This window comes from Babylonia areolata, chromosome 23, assembly GCF_041734735.1.
Source record: "Babylonia areolata isolate BAREFJ2019XMU chromosome 23, ASM4173473v1, whole genome shotgun sequence".
NCBI lineage: Eukaryota > Metazoa > Mollusca > Gastropoda > Neogastropoda > Buccinidae > Babylonia > Babylonia areolata.
Window position 1 is genome coordinate 34,022,986 of NC_134898.1, and position 19,821 is coordinate 34,042,806.

Below are 19,821 nucleotides of genomic sequence, written 5' to 3' on the forward strand. Positions count from 1 at the left end.
CGTTCCCCCGCTGTATGTTAGGTTGGATTTAAAAAGATCAAGATTTGGACGAGGTATATGCAACTTATGTACATGTCTTATGTTATTTACTGGGAAGTTATTTATAACTGAAGGAGGTGCGTAGCCGCTTACTATTTTGTGCATAAAAACAGTCTTAGAGAGGGGAGGGCACCATCTGTTGGCCAGGCGCCTACACACACAGCAAGCCAGCCACTATCTTTTTCCATCGAGCTCTGATGCAACACTGGGCCTCAGGCACCCAACCAAAAACAAATTCGATTGGAAATGCTGGAATTTACTGTGATGCAGGAAATCTTTAACCACTTGATTTCATGGAAATTTTCTTTAAGTTTATAAACAACAACAGCTGTACAAAGAAATTATAACAACTTTATCATCTATTTGAAGTACAATGTATGAACAATCATCATTCAAAATTTCAAGGAGATATCTTTGTATCTGAGGAAGTAGCGCTTTTTTTTTGTTGGTGCACTCTGGTGAAAACCTAGAGTTTTCACTTGGCATATGGGAATGACAAAATTGTTAAATGTTCGGCAGGCAAGGGGTTAAATCTTGAATCCTGTTTGATCAACACTCACTCTTTGTATGCTGTGTTCTTCCTCTCCTTGGGGATCTTGAACAGGTGATCGAAGGTGGACAGATAGGTGATATAGTCCACTTTCTGAAACACATCTCTCCTCATTTATTGCCCTCCCTAAGTTATCATACACATCTTCTTCAACAGTGTTATATAAACATCCCTCCCCAATCCTACATACCTCATAAAACTGTCTAATCTAAACAATCTTTGTGAACAAACATACCTCATAAAACTGTCTAAACAATCCTTGTGAACAATGAACAAACTTCCAAACAAAGAAAACACCTGAAATTTTGAGGTGAGTTCACTCCACTTTATATATCACACCTGAAATTTTGAGGTGAGTTCATTCCACTTTATATATCACACCTGAAATTTTGAGGTGAGTTCACTCCACTTTATATATCTGAAAACTGCATCACTGTGTTTCCAGTGAATGTCAAACATGTGTTTTTTTGTTTTTGTTTTTTTTGTCGTTTTTTTTTTTTTTTAATAGTTTTTTCTCTTTTCTGTTCTTGCTTTTACGCAGTCCCATTGAGCACCATTTCAGTGGTATTACTCCCACAACGCTCATCCAGAGTCCTCCATACGCTGGCACACCTGGCTTCATCTGTCAAAGTCCCACCGACGGCAGTCCTACAGCCAACTATCGATGTAAGTTCGTCCGGAGTCCACAAACAAGAGGAGACCCTGCACTGTTGCTGAGTCACTTCAGTGGTGTTCAGGAGATCCTGTTCTGATTTAATGCGCTTATACCATCACCAACTAAGCCCCCTACTGACCTACAGAACCAGACTAGTGAGCTTCCTCCCCAGAGTGCAGACCCTGTCATTATGTCCCTCCAACAACAATCCTCCAAAAATCTGCGTAGGTGTGGTTGTGTATGAGACATGTGGGATGAAAAGGCTTGGGTGTAATGCCGCTGAAATGGTGTGGATGGTGGGGTCAGCAAAAAAAAAAAAAAAAAAAAAAAAAAAAAAAAAGTGTTTCAAACAAGTAAGCATTACTGTATTGTATTCTATTACTTTTTCTTTTTCAGTTTTAGTAACAACAGATTTCTCTGTATGAAATCTGGGATGCTCTCCCTGAAGAGTTTGTCTCTACAGTGCAGCGTCACCGATATCTTTTTTTCTGTTTTTACTATCAATGTGGATTTTTCTAAAGAAATTTACAAGAGAAACTCCTTTTTGTTGCCGTGAATTCTTTTACATGTGCTAAGAGCATGCTGCACACGGGACTTCAGTTTATCGCCCTTATCTGAAAGACTAGCACCCAGACCACCACTGAAGGTCTAGTGGAGGGGACAGTAAAAATGTCTGCATATATAAGACTGGAATCCATGGACACTCACATCCTAGTCTGGCTTGATATCACTAGGCCACCGCTCCACACTCACCAAAAAAACAAAACAAAAAAAAAAAAAAAAAAAAACACACGAAAAAATTATCAAAATGATCTTTACCTCCACCCCTTTTAGGTTGAGGTAGCGTTCAAAGCACTCGTGCAGGTCCAAGTACTTTCCGTACCCTTCTTCATCTGAGAACTCCACCAGGTCTGCACATCAAAGTGAATAATAATAATAATAATAAATAATGCAGTGCATGTTGATGTTGGAGAAACTGTTTTGTGCAAAAGAATCAAAACAAAAACAGGGAAATTTGGGGTTGTTTGTTTTTTTTAATGTACCTCTCCCCCTTCTCTCTCTCTCTCCCATCCCCTTTGTGAAAACAGTATTCATTTTCTTTCATATAACTTTAATTTGTACTTTACTCTCTTTGAAAAAAAGGACTACAAAGACAACAAAACAAGTGAAATCAAACTAAGTCAAACACACACAGATCCTGCAAATCTCTCTTTCAAACAGAGCCACAAACAACACAAAAACACACAAAATTAACACAAACCTAACACCACCAACACACCACCTACTAGTTTTGGTGGTATAAAATAAAATTCATGTAACAAAAACAAGGATACAAGTACCCAATAAAACAAAATTTATACAACTAAAACAAAAGAATACATGCACCCAATAAAACAAAATTCATGTAATAAAAACAAGGATAAGCACCCACTATACTTCATCAACAACCCTCTTCTACGCCAGCCCCTTCACTCCCTCTCCACCCCTCTTATCCAGCTGAACTTGGTGCCCCCAAAATGTGCAAAAAAAAAACAAACCAAAAAACAACAACACCTGCAATCACATACAGTCACATGGACACAAGGAAACACTTTATATACTGACCAAAATTTAAACTCACTCTGTGTTTCATCTGCCTGGTTATCCCGTTGTTTTGCCATCTCGTCAAACTCAATGGACATAGGAATGCTGATCTGAACAAACAAAACATTGACACAGTCTCAGAGTCTGATGTGCCATTTTCTTCAGTGATCTCATCTTTTGCAGTTCACAGCTAAGAAACACCATCTCTGCATATATGTATTCAAGTGTGTGTGTGTGTGTGTTGGAGGGTGTTGGGAAGGAGGGGTTCTTATACATGCAAGGGAGTAAAGAATGTGTGTGGACTCAGAAGTACCAAAAAAGAAAATATTTCCCACTAAACACACACATACACACATATGTATATATATGTATGTATGTATGTATGTATATATATATATATATATATATATATATATATATACACACACACACACACACATATATATATATATATATATATATATATATATATATATATACACATATATAAATATGCATAAACATAAACATATATTCTATCTATCTATCTATTATAACTGATGTGTAATTACATTTCAAAACCAGTCAATGGAAAGAAAAAAGACAGCATGAAACATACTCTGGCTAAAGAGCAGGTGACATTCCTCATTGTGATCCTAACTTTTCTACTTCTGCTTCTTGAGGTTCCTACTCTGCAGACATGAAACATACCCTGGCTAAAGGGCACGTGACATTCCTCATTGTGATCCTAACTTTTCTACTTCTGTTTTTCAAGGTTCCTACTCTGCAGACATGAAACATACCCTGGCTAAAGGGCACGTGACATTCCTCATTGTGATCCTAACTTTTCTACTTCTGTTTCTTGAGGTTCCTACTCTGCAGACATGAAACATACTCTGGCTAAAGAGCAGGTGACATACCTCATTGGGATGCTTGGCATAAAACTTGTCAATGGCTGCCAGGCGTTTGCGGAATTCTATGTATTCGTTGGGTCCTGCCAGAGTCTGGATCTCTTCTTTCCGCACTCTGCCCATTGCAAAACATGCACAAGCAAGGTGAAGTTACCTTAAACGCAGTTCACCTAAAACTACTGAATAACAGAATTTATACAATTTCTGAAAATTTAATAGCAACATAGACCAATTCTCCAACATACCCTGCTGCTTTACAGTTGAGTTAATGCACTCTCAAACACAGACTGGCTGACTTTAATAAGTTTATAACAACCCCCCCCCCCCCCCCCACCCCTCCAAAAAAAAAAAAAACACCCACAAAAACAACACTATCAGTATCAGTCGTTTACTTCCAACTTTCTGTCATGACAGTTTGCTCCAATTCCTAACTGTCAAGCCTTTTTTTGTGTTTCTCTCAAAATAAAATTCAGTACCACTACCAGGATTTTTTTTTTTTTAATTATTATTTTTTTTATTGTTTAAAATATCTTATGAAACAGAAACATTATTTTGACTTTTTCTAGAAAAGCATTTTGGAACTCTGAAATTTCTAAATACAAGAAAACATGAAATTTCATTTGAACAAGTAACAAATCTAAAGCACTGATTTGAATGAATTATATGTCAAATATATAAAACCAATGAAATTTTCAAAGAGTTTGATGACAGCTAAGTTCAAACAAATTATGTTGCTAATTACAATAAAAAGAGAAAAGAAAAAGAAAAAGGTATGTGTTCAAACGACATCATAATGCATAAAAATGGAAGTGGATACATCATTACATTAATTTACAATTTATATGTACCCACCTACCGGAATTAATAAAGATCACTAAGCTGCCATTCATAAACAGAATATTCAACACCTTTTCATTAAAACAATGAAACTGATTTTTAACACTGGTCACATGATAAAAACAAAAACAAAACAAAAAAAAACAAACAAGCAAAAAACTAAAAAGTAATAAAACAAAGAGACTTTTTTTTTTTTTAAGATTATAATATTCATGCACACATCACAGCCAAAAGAATACAGATATAAATATTCATAAAACAAAATATATTATCACATTTATACTTTATATAAAAAAAATCTAAGATAAAAGTCAAAAACAACACACACCCCTCCCCCCTGCCTCCCCCAAACCCCCTCCTCCAAGCCACAGGCCATGATTCAACTAAATAAAATGATCCAAAAGCACAATACGTTTCAAATGAATATATGTTTATTCAATGATCATCCTAATATACTTTTTTTTTTAAAATGGGGGTAAAATGAAGACAGCATGAAAATAACTGAGAGTGTGACAAGAGTATGGAAAGGCTGAAAGAGAACCCACAAACAAACGAGGGCAAGAAGGAAAGATCAAGATCAAGAGAGAGAGAGAAAAAAAGAGAGATCAAAGGAACAAAACTTTTAATGAACATGGGCTACAATTCAGAACAGGGCGAAAAGTGGGAAGGGGGCAAGGGAAGGACATGTGTGGGGGAGAGGGTGGGGGAGGTGGGCTAAGGGACTGAGAGTATACAAAGGTGTAACAAAGCATTATCATCAATAATATCAAATTCATAGCAGAAGCCTCATATTTGCATGCATGAAAGAGTGTAATAAAATAACAAGCCACACCAAATTTCAAGGCAATATTTCAAATAGTTTTTGTGATACTGAGTTTTGAATTTTCTGATTTTTGTGAATCTCACAAAATGGCATTTTGGAATCCATTCAGAATTGCAACTTACAGATTCCCATGGTCAAAACTCTTCATCTATCTATACAGTACACAGAATACCTGTTTATTTTTTTTTCCAGTTGGCTGTTAATATTATTGGCTGAATGCTAATGTCATAAAAACTGGGGAAAATGCTAATTTTCTGCATGTCCGATCCTGCAGTTTTGATAGTAATATTACTAAAATGATTGTTACTAAGAAAAAAAACCCTGACCAGCTGCCGTGGCAAAGTGGTTAGCGTTGCGGACTGACGACTGGGAGGACGCGGGTTCAAATCCCAGCAGAGGTGGGTTTTTTGGCCCGTGGTTGGCTCCTACCCAGAGTTGAGTGTGCTATGGGCTTAAATGGGGAGACTGGGACCACACAGTTGAGTGTCATCCACTTCATGGATGCGTCTTGGGGTGTGCTGCTCTAATTACCTGACCAACACTGCAAGTGTCTGTATCTCTTGGGCCTGGTTAACGCCGGGATATCATTATGACAGAAAGCATAGAGCACAGCCTTGTCACGCAGTCCCAAACCAAAATGGACCTCCATAGCAACATCGTCACCTTTATCATCATTCTCCGCCTTCTTCATCATCATCAATATGAACAAAACAGTCCCAAAGTCTGTGGCTTTTCATGCCTTGCTCTCATGGTGACCTCAGTTTCGATATCCTCCACTTCCGTGCTTGGAGTGAGTCCTGTCAATATCTTCAGTGTCGGCAGATTCATGGGGGGGCTGTTGTTTGGGGGATGTGGTGGTGGTGGTCTCCACTCCGGGAAGGACGTTCACTCAGTCTGGCTCCACTACTAAGCCATTATTGTCGTTAGTAGGGGGCCTAGTAGGTGGTGTCCTAAGTACGTTAAATCAGAACAGGCACCACTGAATACCACCGAAGTGACTCAGCAGCAGTGCAGGATCTCCTCTGGTGTGTGGCCTCCTGGTGACCTAAGATCGATGGTTCCCTGTGGACTGCTGACACTGGAACTGTGACAGACGAACCCAGGTATGGCCGTGTATGGGGGAATCTAAATGAGCAGCATGGGAGTAATGCCACTGAAATGGTGCAGGTGATGAGGCAGCAAAAAACCCATTGCATCTTCATAAATATTTCACATATTTACAGGTTCAGGAAAGAGCGCAGACTTACAAGACAGCAAATATTAATCATAAATCTTGTTAAATGATTGCTTTTAACATGATAATGTGAAAAACATATGCTTCACTCAAATCCATCTGGGATAATGTACACCATTAATGCAAACAAAATTTACGATCCTTTTATACCTTTCTTTTTTTTCCAACATGAAGTCAAAATCAATATGTGTTCATCACGTTATGTAAGTTTTCTTGTTTGCACTTCTTTAAATATTAATCAGTACAGCTGATCATACCTTTCATCCAGCTCTAAAGTGCAGACATCCAACTGAACTTATGCATGGTCCGTATCAGTGCTGAAGTATCAAAAAGGTTGAAAGAAAATGACAGTCTTACAATACAGCATTAAAAGGTACCTCTGGTAGTGTCATTTTTATTATTCTTTTCAGTTTTTTTCTCCTTATTCAAGTAACTGCAGACATCCCCATAACATTTAAAATTCAGAAGCACAAAAATGCACCAAATCTTGTTTATGTAACCCTATACATACATGTGCTAAATATATCATCTCCACCTTTGCTGCCACTTTATGTCCACCTGCTGTACAATAGCAATACAATGAAAGCCTGGTACTAAAAAAAATAGACAATGCTCTATCACATCTACCACCAATTCAGCAGGTAGCATACACACACATGAGGGCACATGCACACACATATGCAGAAATGCCAACCCCTCTCAAGTGTTTGTAGGAACAATCAGGAAATTTGGGAGGAACATTTTGATTTTGGTCGGAACAAGAACACTTGGACATTTGGAGAAACTTCTGTTCCCGCCACTGCTTCTTTACAACAGACACATCTGTGGCACTGTGTCACTTCCAGAGTATTTGTTTGTCTTGTTTCTCACAATCGGAATCCATGGCTGACTTCTCTGTTTCGAGCCACTTGTTCCTTCCTTGCACTCAGTACTTAATCCATTGGGCACAGACACTGTCGACAGAGACTCAACTTGATTCAGCCAGGCTCTCTCTTGTTCAGGCAAACGATGAAGCTGACTGGTCACTCAATGTTGTTTCAATGTAAATACGCCCGCAATTAGCTGAGCATCATCACATGAGACCAAAGTTAGTAGTGACTGCCCTGGCCTGGTAATCAATAGGTCTAGAGTGTCTGGGAAATGTTATGACAGAAAAGCATGTGACCATGCTATGTAGTCGAAAATGAAATTGTTGGAATAATTTTGACATTGGTGTGACATCAGAATAAACTGCGATTGAGTGTAACAAAATATGGCGAAATCGTGACATTTGGCATCTCTGTATATGTCACACAACACAAACATCGCCCATGTATGTACACAAAAAATACTAAAAAGCATGCACACACATAAAAAAAGAAAATTTGTGCATGTATTCAAAAGTTCACATATATATATATATATGATGTAAAATAAAACAGAAGAAAGAACACAGAAGTATGTTGTGTGACCACAAAGTTGAACAAGAACAACTGAACTTCTCATTGAAAAATTTATCTGCTACTTGACAGGGGTCTTGGCTGTCTTTCATGGTTTCATTGTTAGAAAGAAAATTGTTTCACAACAGAAAACAATGACATTACCTCAAATCATGAAACCTATCATTCACGTACTTACTGAAATAACCAATGTAATCATGGTTTCCATTACATTTAAAAATTTTCCCCCCGTATTTGAATCATTCTATTGCTCCTCTTCATCCTTCAAGGTGCCAATTCCGATCTGACTACTGCGATCAAAATCTGCAGTTTTTTTTTCTTCAATATCTTAAATTGTTAAAAAAATTGAACTTGAACAACCAAATTCACATGACAGAATTTAATATTTGGTCTATCTGAGCAAAACCTAAACTACGTTAGCTCTGTGGCAAGACTTCTTTGAAGCTGGGCATTGAAAGCACTGATCTAAAAATAGATCCAGTTACATCAGTCGGATGAAGTTCATCAAAACATGCAAAGTCCACATTATCTGGGCCCAAATGCTTCCACGTCATTTTGCATGTCATTTTTTAAGAGAAAACAATGAATGTTTTAGTGGTGGATTCAAAGGAAAATATTTATTTTGTTTGGAAAGTGCAGTACAGAGCAAAAACATAAGTTTTTATCAATCGAACAAAAGGTATCAAACTGAAAATTAGCCCACATTAAAGTAGAGAACTTGACCTGTATTTGTCAGGTCTATTGGTTGAGAGTCCAAATATCTGCAACCTATTTTTGTCATTGTACTGATTGGTTGAGAGTTGAAATATCCGCGACCTATTTTTGTCACCAACCCTCACTCAGACCAGAAGACGACGTCAAACTAACTTTTGTAGCACTGCTGTTTGGAGAGCAATGGGTGTCCCACTTTGGACATTCAGAATCACCTTTTCTGATATTTTTCAACTCAATGGACACAGTATAGTGCTTGCTATGTTAGTGAACAGTGATAAACATGCAGTCCATCAGCCATTATTTTATAGCATTACATAGTGGCCGAACCTACCTATTAGTATTATAATCGTTTCTTGTACCCAGCAAGAGAGAGATAAAAAGAGAGGATATAAGAGACAGAAATCAAAGGTAAAACATGACGCTCAATAGTCGTGAACTATCTTTAATCTTATCAATAATTTTTTTAAATAACAATTCACACTGTGACAAAGCAGTAACATTTCTCACCCATCTTTATCCTCATACAGGTCTTTCAATTCTGTGGTGACGTCTAGAAATCTCTGGAAAATTCACAACACTGGCATCACAAGACACTTCAATCACAGGTGAACCTGGGGGTTTGGGGGGTGGAGGTCGGGGGAGGTGAGGGAAAAATGAGAGCACAGGATTTTTTTTTTTTTTTTTTTTAAACAAAACAAGCCAACAAAATGAACACTCCAATCTATTTCAAACAACACAGGAAGATGATGAGTTTCCGGTTTCACACACACACTTATTTTAATCATAATATTATTGGTTCTAGTAGAAGAGACACACATGTACACGTACACACACATGTACGCACCAGCACACACACACACACACACACACATGTACAACTGTATAATAATACGATTACTTATAGGACTCTTTTTCAAACAGTAACACACATTCATTTATTAACTAATTACTTAATTTAACAGTCTCACTCTCAGTCAATCACACATACACAAACACACACACTCACACACGTACAACTGTATAATAATATTATTACTTATACTTATAGGACTCTTTTTCAAACAGTGACACACATTCATTTATTGACTCACTTGTGTAAACAAAGTGAGTCTATGTTTTAACCCCGTGTTCGGCTGTCTGTGTGTGTGTGTGTGTGTGAGTGTGAGTGTGTGTGTCTGTGTCTGTGGTAAACTTTAACATTGACATTTTCTCTGCAAATACTTTGTCAGTTGACACCAAATTAGGCATAAAAATCATCTTGTTTAAAACAATATTGCACCTCTGGGATGGGCACAAAAAAAAAATAAAAAAAGAAGCCAAATTATATGCAAACTGCATTTACTGTTATATATATATATATATTTTTTTTTTTATTCTCTAAACTTGGCACTTTGATCTGATATTCTGACACAACAACAAGAGCAGACATTATTATCATTTTTTGTTCAAACAGGAACTTCTTTTGCTAAGCATGGAAGTTTTATTTATTTTGCAAATGTTTTGGTGCAGATAGTAAAAGGGAAATTAATCTGTAAGTAATGCTAGGGGACTTAATTTGTTTTGAACTGATCTTTCTCATCTTAAACATTACATTTTGAAATTATACTCAATACATAAAAAGCTTGTGTGTTTTACTCTCAGTATACAGGGCTTTCACCATGTTCATTCGCCCAATTGGTCTTTTTCGGAAAATATTAAAATCAATACGACGAGTGGACTTTATAGATCTATTGGCTGAGCCCTGAAGGTCATGGGCAAAAATCAACTGCGTACACATATTTATACACATTCAAAGCGCGTGCTCATATTCTTCGCGAACAACGCCATTTTGTTTCAAGTTGCTGACCTGCCTGTTCAATCCTATATTCAATGGACAATACACGATAACATGTGATGGAAAGCTGGAGAAGGAGACCGTTAAATATTTATTCAAAGAAAGATTTGTGAACGCCTCATCACTTACTGGATTATGCCCCAAACTGCCATAAAAATATCCACAGAATCTGTCAGAATTCACAGTTAAAAATTGTAAACCATGCGAGTTAATACCCTTGAATTGATAAAATGAAAAAATTTCCAGTCTTGACTTTTCTCAAAATGAAGTCCTTTTCACTTCATACGACGTTTAGAAGTACTTGTACTTGGCTCTACATGTTATTAGTTTAACAAAACACTAAATTTTCATATCAACTTTAAAACTATAAAACTAGAATGAACATGAAAGAGAAATTGAATCGACCATGTTGTACTACATTCCTGGCGGGTGTAACTAAACTTGTACATCTATCTAGATCTACAGAAAACGGCTAAATGTTGCAGTGTGATTGCAGCCGATAGCCACGTCTCCTTTACCGCGGACTTGAAAAGAATTTTTTATTGTCCTTAAAGATTTTTTGAATGCCCAAGATACACCAGAATAATATGATTTAAACAGTGTTCTCACTGCGAATACCGCAATTGATTTATCGCCCTTTAAAAAAAGTATGTTCAAATATTAAATTTTAGAATGTCAGTTAAGGAGCCACGATAGTGTATCGGTAAGACAGTTTCTTCTCACCCGAACACGCGGGGTTCGAATCTGGTTAGGACTTCTTTTTTTTTTAACCCGAAGTTTATAATAACAAATACAGAACACATTTTAACGATTACATTTTTTTTTTTTTTTTTAAAGTGTATCACAAGTGAGTCTTGAAGGCCTTGCCTCTCTTGTTTAACTTAGTTTAACAGTCTCACTCTCAGTCAATCACACATACACAAATACACACACTGTTAGTACAGTATCAATACAATAGTAGTAATACACTGTATCACTGTGTATGTATCTCAAACAAACAAAAACAGTTATACTTACATCCAATAATATCTTCATTCGTGTATCAGAATTTATCTGCTCCCGTAACTGAAATGAAAAGAAAAGAAAATCAACTGACACAGCACAGTAGAAAAATACTATACCAACTCACTATTAATGGAAATCAATACATCTTGTTATATTGTTAGAATTTACATTCAACAATTCTTCTAAACTTATAAATTAACAAATGATTTATCTAAGTTTAAAGAACAAGAATGAAAAGACAACTGGCTTGTATTAATTTAATAAGAATTGAACAATTCTTTTATGAGAGTCACACATCACATAGACATCAAGTCCAACGCCTTTAAAACAATTTCTGGAAAAAAAAGGCAACTGAAATATACAGAAAAAGAAGCTGAAAAAAAAATTATAGAAACTGCACATCAATCAGCTGGCTTAGATTAGTAGTAAACATGCTATATATAGCTGAATGCAAAGTTCTATTTAGGTTCCTTGCTCAGCATTACTGATTAGTGATTATAAGTACTATAATCTAAGAAATTTACATGACAGATAAAGAATTTAATCATCATGACATTCTATCAAAAACTGTTGGATACATTTTAACTGAAGTTCTTCAGAGCTTCAGCATGGCATTTAATATAATAAAGAATATAAGTTCTTCAGAGGTTTTACATTTCACAGGTATTTGGTAAGCTAAAGCTGACATAAATGATAAAACTATTAAAAGACAGCCAACACAGAACTCTGGCTCATTTTTAAGACTGCACTCCATAGGGCAATCAAAGCACATATCCCCCATTAGCTGATGTGCGCAAACAATTTCCAGGCTTGGATCACCCCTGAACTGTGATGGCTCGTGAACCAACGGGACAGAGCCTACAAGAAATGGAAGAAGCAGGGAAGAGAGGAGCTGAAGACCAAGGCGAGAGAACTTAGACACGAAGTGCAAAGGAAGATGCATTGGGCCTACTGAAGCAACATCAATAGTATCCTGACTGTTGAGGACAGTGAGAGTGGCCGGCAACCAAAGCATTTCTGGACCAGAAAAACTCAAATGCAGGATTGGCACCACTCAAAGTAAATGGGACCCTACTTACTGAGCTGAAAGGAAAAGCAGAGGCCCTGAATTACCAATCTGTTTTTGGAGATGGGAGGACCTATTCATCCGAAGAGTTCTCCTCACTTCTAGTTGAAGTGCAACCTGGATGAAAAAGCCTACCCAGAGCTGAATGCCATCAGCATCACTGAGGAGGGAGTCTGATGCCTGCTGATGAACCTGGACCCTCACAAAGCCAGTGGACCACAAGTGATTGGGGCCCGCATACTGAAGGAACTTGCGGATCAAACAGCCCCCATGCTCAACATCTTCAGGTCATCTGTTGCCTCCGGACAGGTTCCATCTGAAAGAATGGATTCTCATTCTCATATCTCCCCTGTGTTCAAGAAGGGGGAGCATTATGATCCTATAGACCTGTCTCCCTACCTTGCATTTCATGCTAACTCCTCAAGCACATCATTGTGACCTCTCTGTGATGGACCATCTCGAGAGTAATAACATCCTTTGCAATCAGCAGCACAGATTCAGGAAAAGCTGATCGTGCAAGACTAAACACCTGGAGCTCATCAGCGAACTGGTGGTCAGCATGGAGGAGGGCAGACAGACAGATATCCTATGGCTAGTCATGGATTTTGCAAAGGCGTCTGACAAGGTCAATCATAGCATTGTCATGCACAAACTTCACCAATATGGCATCAGTGTCGAAGTCAACTGCTGGATATGGATTGCAAACCTTCTCTCAGATGTCAGGCAGTCGTAGTAGAGGGAACACGATCAGAATTTGCTTGGATAAAATGTGGCGTCCCCCAGGGTTCAGTGCTCGGGCCTTGCCTCTTCCTCACTTAAATTAACAACCTGCCAGAGAAAGTAAATTCACCAACTTGACTGTTGGCTGACAACACAGCACTCTACAGAAACTGAGAAAGATCATTTCCCAACATGACCAACACCAACTGCAACAGGATCTCCAACACCTGGCAGACTGGGAAAAAAGTTGGGACATGGAGTTCCACCCAGAGAAGTGCACAGTCCTCCCTGTGACCAGGAAAAGAACACCACTGGTCCATAGCTACTACCTGCATGGCCACACCTTGGACACAGTACCATCCATCAAGTACCTTGGATTTACCATCCACAAGAATATCAACTGGGATGGTGATACAGAGAACATCATATCTAAGGCAAACAAGATACTGGGCTTTTTGGGGAAGGAAGCTCAAGATCTGCTCAAAAGAACTGAGGGAGAGAGCATATCTGACCCTTGTCAGACCCAGCTGGAGTACGCCAGTTCCATTTGGGACCTCTGCACACAAAGGAACGTGGACAAAGTCAAAGTTGTACAGAGCAGCCCGGTTAGCTCAGTTGGTACAGCATCAGACTTTTAATCTGAGGGTCAGGGGTTCATGTCCCCTATTGGGCACTGCAGTACTTTCAGGCATCTGCTTGGCAGATGTGGTGTAGCGCATATGGATTTGTCTGAATGCAGTGACGCCTCCTTGAGCTACTGAAACTGAAACTGTACAGAGAAGGGCTGCTTGCTTCATGCTCAACTGCAGCTACCACAACACCTCCAGTGTAACTGATATGATTTTACAGTTAGGGTGGCCCACACTCAAGCACAGCAGGAAGTTAGCCAGGCTTATTTAAGTTATTATGTTGCAGTTGTACAAAATCGTGCACTGCCTGGTCCAAGTCAACAACATCAGAGACTATTCAGACTCATCCCAGCACCGTGTCGTCAAAGACGAGGACACACTCAGCAGTTCTGTACTATCCGCTGCCGCACTGAATACCAGAGGAATTCATTCTTCCTGCAGACCATCAAGGATCGGAACACACTACCTGAGGAAGCAGCCTCTGCCCCCTCCCTGGGCATGTTCCAGTCTTCCATTAGAACATTCTTCACTTACAAAAAAAAAAAAAAAAATCTTAAGGCTGAGGGATTCCTGCAGTCAGCATCATGCTGGTCCTGCTGAATGGGCGTTGACTGGCAGCTGGGTCAAGTGTAATTCTTTTTTTAAATTTTTTATTTTTATTTATTTATTTATTTTTAACCATTTGACCATCAGACCTTAACCATAATAGTAGTTATATTTAGTATCGTGAAATCAACATAATGATTGTAGATCTATACTAAAAAATGGAAGAAAGATAAGAGTGGAAAATGGAGCAGCCACTAGTCCAGAATAAAGAAAACAAGTTCTTCAGAGGTTTTACATTTCGCAGGCATTTGGTGAGCTAAATCGGAGTGGAAAATCGAGCAGCCACAAAGCCATTTCAATCAATAGCACATGAATTCACAGTGAATGATTGACTCTAGAGTGTGTTCCACACATAACATCATCTTGAACATGACACTGTGGCATTATATTATGTGGTAGCTGGCAGGATACATAATTCAGATGTTGTCATCTGTGTGTGTGTGTGTGTGTGTGTGTGTGTGTGTGTGTGTGTGTACCTGATATGGTCCAGCTGTCGTCTTTGATCAGTACCTTGTAAAAGAGTGTCATGATCTGATGACGGGTCCCTTGTTTTTCATGACAGAATCGACTGTACACGATATCATATGCCGCATACAAAGGTCTGCTGCATTATCTTGTAATTCACTTCTTCTGGCTTTTGATAAGCCATAAAAAAAAAGTTTTGTTTATAACTGAAATTAAATAGGCCTCAATTTTTTAAGAACTGTAGTTTAAAAAGTATTGAAAATGATACAATAATAATACCATAACCGAAGTAATACTAGTTGGTCTGAAGACTGTAATATGCCTGAATGATGCATACGGTTCTAAACCAAACTTTTACACAAAGTGTATATAAATCAATTCAACAACGGGTTTAAATGAGGGTGAACGTCACATTCGCATTAGAAAAAAAAATTACTAACTCGTTGGAACAGTCACATGTATATTGATCATGTAAGTTGCACTAAGAAAAATCACTGGTCTTTAAGGACGACACAAACAAAGAGTGTGGATACATATTCAACATGAAAACGAACAGATACATACTGTTTTCTTCTGAATAAGTGATTCCTTAGTCATTGCGTCGGTCAGACGTTCTCTTTCTTCATGATAGCGGCGTTGTTGCTCCAGTAGAGACTCCATCTTGCTGCACACGACTGAGCCACTTTAGTTTCGTATCTTAAAAGATTAATATTATAAAATGTATACCAGATTATTTCTTAAAGGTATAGATATATAAGTTTGTTATTGAGAGACATAGGATATATATGTTTACTTCTGAATTTGCACTCTTCTTCAGGTAAGTTTCGTATTTATCATTTCGGCAACCCCATCATCCCGATCAGCGTGTGTGTGTGTGTGTGTGTGTGTGTGTGTGTGCACGCACGTGCGCGTGCGTGTGTGTTCTTACAATGAAAATATAATGTTATATAGTTTGTTTAGTAGATCAACGCTGTCGATACTGAAACTGTCAATGAAACAGCTGAGCACGCTAATTATCTCCCTTACACAGAGAGAGAGAGAGAGAGAGAGAGAGAGAACACTGAATTGAACACTGAAATGTTTAATGGGGGGAAAATACGGAAAAATTGTTAAGAAAGCACAACAGCGCCTGTAGTTTCTTTGGCGCCTCAGTCAAAAAGTTCGAAATTAAAAAAAGAAATCATGGTTGATTTCTACCGAGCAGTCACTGAAAGTGTGCTAACTTTCGCTGTTACCGTTTGGTACGGAAACATTTCCAAGGCAGAAGGTGCAGCACTTCAGTAACAGAATCGTAAAAACTGCCACAAAGATTACTGGGGCTGAACTACTGACTTTCCGAGTCTAGAAGACATATATTATAAGCGGCTACTCAGAAATCAGAGCAAAATCAATCAGCCAGGACGAATCACATCCAGCTTTTGGGATTTTCACTATAACAGAAACGAACACCATAACAGCACCACAAGTCAAGGAACGGGGATGGGGGTGGGAGAGATGGGAAGCCGAGGGAATCAAAAGGATAAATACTAGGACGAAGGGAGAGTGGGGATCGGGTGGGAGAGAGGGGAAGCTGAGGGAATCAAGAGGATAAATACTAGGACGAAGGGAGAGTGGGGAGGGGGTGGGAGAGAGGGGATGCTGAGGGAATGGGGAGTGGGTGGGGGAGAGGGGAAGAAGGATAAATACTAGGGACGAAGGGAGAGTGAGAGGGGGGGAAGCTGAAGGAAGCAAAAGGATAATTACTAGGACGAAGGGAGAGTGGGGAGTGGGTGGGGGAGAGGGGAAGAAGGATAAATACTAGGACGAAGGGAGAGTGGGAGGGGGGGAAGCTGAGGGAAGCAAAAGGATAATTACTAGGACGAAGGGAGAGTGGGGAGAGGGTGGGGGAGAGGGGAAGAAGGATAAATACTAGGACGAAGGGAGAGTGGGAGGGGGGGAAGCTGAGGGAAGCAAAAGGATAATTACTAGGACGAAGGGAGAGTGGGAAGGGGGTGGGAGAGAGGGGAAGAAGGATAAATACTAGGACGAAGGGAGAGTGGGGAGGGGGGAGCTGAGGGAAGCAAAAGGATAAAAAAAATTTTTTTTAAATACTAGGACGAAGGGAGAGTGGGGAGGGGGGAGCTGAGGGAAGCAAAAGGATATATATAAAAAAATTTTTAAAAAAAATACTAGGACGAAGGGAGAGTGGGAGAGGGGGAAGCTGAGGGAAGCAAACGGATAAATACTAGGACGACGATGGTTTTGGGACTGACAGCTTAAAGTGTTCTTGTATTTTGTGTCTTGTATATTCGTGCAACGCAAGAGTATATAATTTATTTACACAGACACATTTCTTATTTAGAAAGATAATTAAGACACCGGCCTTTACGGCGGCAAGGAAGACATCTGATGAAAATTAACTCTTCTGTAAATCGTAGCAAATACCGAATAAAAATGTTCTGAAGGTCTCGTTACATTAAACATCTCTCTCTCTCTCTCTCTCTCTCTCTCTCTCAAATTAACAAAAATAGAAATATTACCACTGAACAAGCAATTCGAATACAATGGAATGGTCCTTATGTTCAAAGTACACAACCACATGTCACCACCGTACCGTGGCCTCAGTGAATTTGTTCAAAGGGCAACAGACAGAGCATTACGATTCAGATGATTATATTCTGCCTCGTGTGCGCATTGACTTGTACAAATCCAGCTTTGCATTTTTTTTGGACCATGATCTGTTTGGAACTCTCTTCCTACGTTCACCAAGACAGGCGATTTATTATCGTCCTTCAAATCAAGGGTACGAAAACTTCTGCTCCACAAACAATAGACCCCCAAACCAAATATAACCGGCCTAAAAACATCATGCCCTATTTGTGAAATGTATGCGTTGTCTATTCCTTTGTATGCTAACGTGTTTCATCTTATTTTCAACCTTTTCTGATTTTCATGTATTACATGCACGCTATTGATTGGATGTTATTGCCTGCTACATCAGCATCAGATTTCTCATCACTATTGTATGTGTACAGTGATTTAACTATGTTTCTCTGCTCTGTTTATATATTAATTTTTTCATTTCAGTCGTGCCTCTTTCCCGTATTCTGTGTGGTGATTAATTTGACAGTCTTTACTTCTTGATTTTTTTTCTTTTCTTTTTTCAATATCTGCTATTGTACTACAATATGATTTGTAATGTACTACAATATGATTTGATACCTAATTATGTATATGTATGCATATGCATACATGTATGTATGTACATGAAGACATATGCATGCATGTGTGTATATGTGCAAATATGTATATGCATAAGGGTGTGTGTGTTTGGGGATGAGTGTGTGCATATGTGTGTGTGTGGGTGGGTGTGAGTGTGTGACTGTGTTCCCTTCATTATTTGGAGTGATGGCCTAGAGGTACGCGTCCGCCTAGGAAGCGAGAGAATCTGAGCGCGCTGGTTCGAATCACGGCTCAGCCGTCGATATTTTCTCCCCCTCCACTAGACCTTGAGTGGTGGTCTGGACGCTAGTCATTCGGATGAAACGATAAACCGAGGTCTCGTGTGCAGTATGCACTTAGCGCACGTAAAAGAACCCACGGCAACAAAAGGGTTGTTCCTGGCAAAATTCTGTAGAAAAAATCCACTTCGATAGGAAAACCACATAAAACTGCACGCAGGAAAAAAATGCAAAAAAATGGGTGGCGCTGTAGTATAGCGACGCGCTCTCCCTGGTGAGAGCAGCCGGAATTTCACACAGAGAAATCTGTTGTGATAAAAAAAAGAAATATAAATACAAATATTTTTATAATGATGATGATGGTGCGTTGATTAGTATTGTTATTATCAGTAGTAGTAGTATTTACCATTGTTGTGTCTTATCGTTACTGCTTTTGTTGTCACAAGGGCATATTGGAAGATTAGGCAATGCCCGCCTACAATCTTTATCCTTGAGTAATAAAGTTTTTGAATCTTGAATCTTGAATCTCTCTTTTACATCCAGCTCAGTCTGGTTTCAGACGAAAGCATACATGCCACACAGCATTAGTCATCTTTGTAGATGACTGGCTTACCAATGTCGATAGCAATAGATATTGTGGTGTTTTATTCGATGATTTAAAAAAAAAAAAGAAGGCATTTGATGTGATACAGACCACAAACTCTTACTTAGAAAACTTGAACTACATGGTCTGTCAACCAATAGTCTTAGTTTGCTTAAATCCTATATGACAAACAGACAACAATGCGTGACAATGAGTTCATCAATCTCCGAACCAACAACACTTGATTATGGCATTCCTCGGGGGTCTGTTCTAGGCCCTTTACTATTCTCAATATACATAAACAACCTGCCGCTCCATATGAAATCCGTCTGCGAACTTTTTGCGGAAAACACAACAATCTACACTTCTCATACTGACATTGTCGCTCTTGCAAAAGACTTACAAGAAAGTACTTATGAATTCGTTAGATGGACCGAACTAAACCACGTGTTTCTTCACAGGCAAAACATCACAGGAAAGATGTTTCAGTTCAACCCCGTTGAGCAAACATGTCTAGTGTTGTTACTTCAATCTGTTCATGAATTTACTCCCCCCCCCCCCCCCAACCCACTTTCGCTCAAAGAAATGTACAGTTAGATACAATATGTCATTGTACAACATTTACACGTCTAATGTCTTTACATTTGGGGTAATGAAACTGACAGATACTCAATGCTTACTCTATATGTGTGAAAAAATCAAATTCAA

General features: G+C 38.7%; 1 protein-coding gene and 1 non-coding gene across 2 annotated transcripts in view; one reads left to right on the forward strand and one right to left on the reverse strand.

The window, feature by feature from the left end:
• Positions 1–15,768, reverse strand: part of LOC143297928 (splicing factor 3A subunit 3-like) — a 32,023-nt gene extending 16,255 nt beyond the window's left edge. The window contains exons 1-7 of the mRNA XM_076610515.1: positions 15,655–15,768; positions 11,617–11,664; positions 9,273–9,325; positions 3,728–3,833; positions 2,866–2,938; positions 2,064–2,155; positions 600–682 (exon numbers count right to left, since the gene is read on the reverse strand). Of these exons, the coding sequence (XP_076466630.1) occupies positions 600–682; positions 2,064–2,155; positions 2,866–2,938; positions 3,728–3,833; positions 9,273–9,325; positions 11,617–11,664; positions 15,655–15,750 (551 nt within the window). The 5' untranslated portion in view covers positions 15,751–15,768. The remainder of the gene's footprint in view (positions 1–599; positions 683–2,063; positions 2,156–2,865; positions 2,939–3,727; positions 3,834–9,272; positions 9,326–11,616; positions 11,665–15,654) is intronic.
• Positions 13,991–14,063, forward strand: Trnak-uuu (transfer RNA lysine (anticodon UUU)). Its single transcript has one exon. It is a non-coding gene; the product is annotated as a tRNA-Lys (tRNA).
• Positions 15,769–19,821: the final 4,053 nt, after the last annotated feature.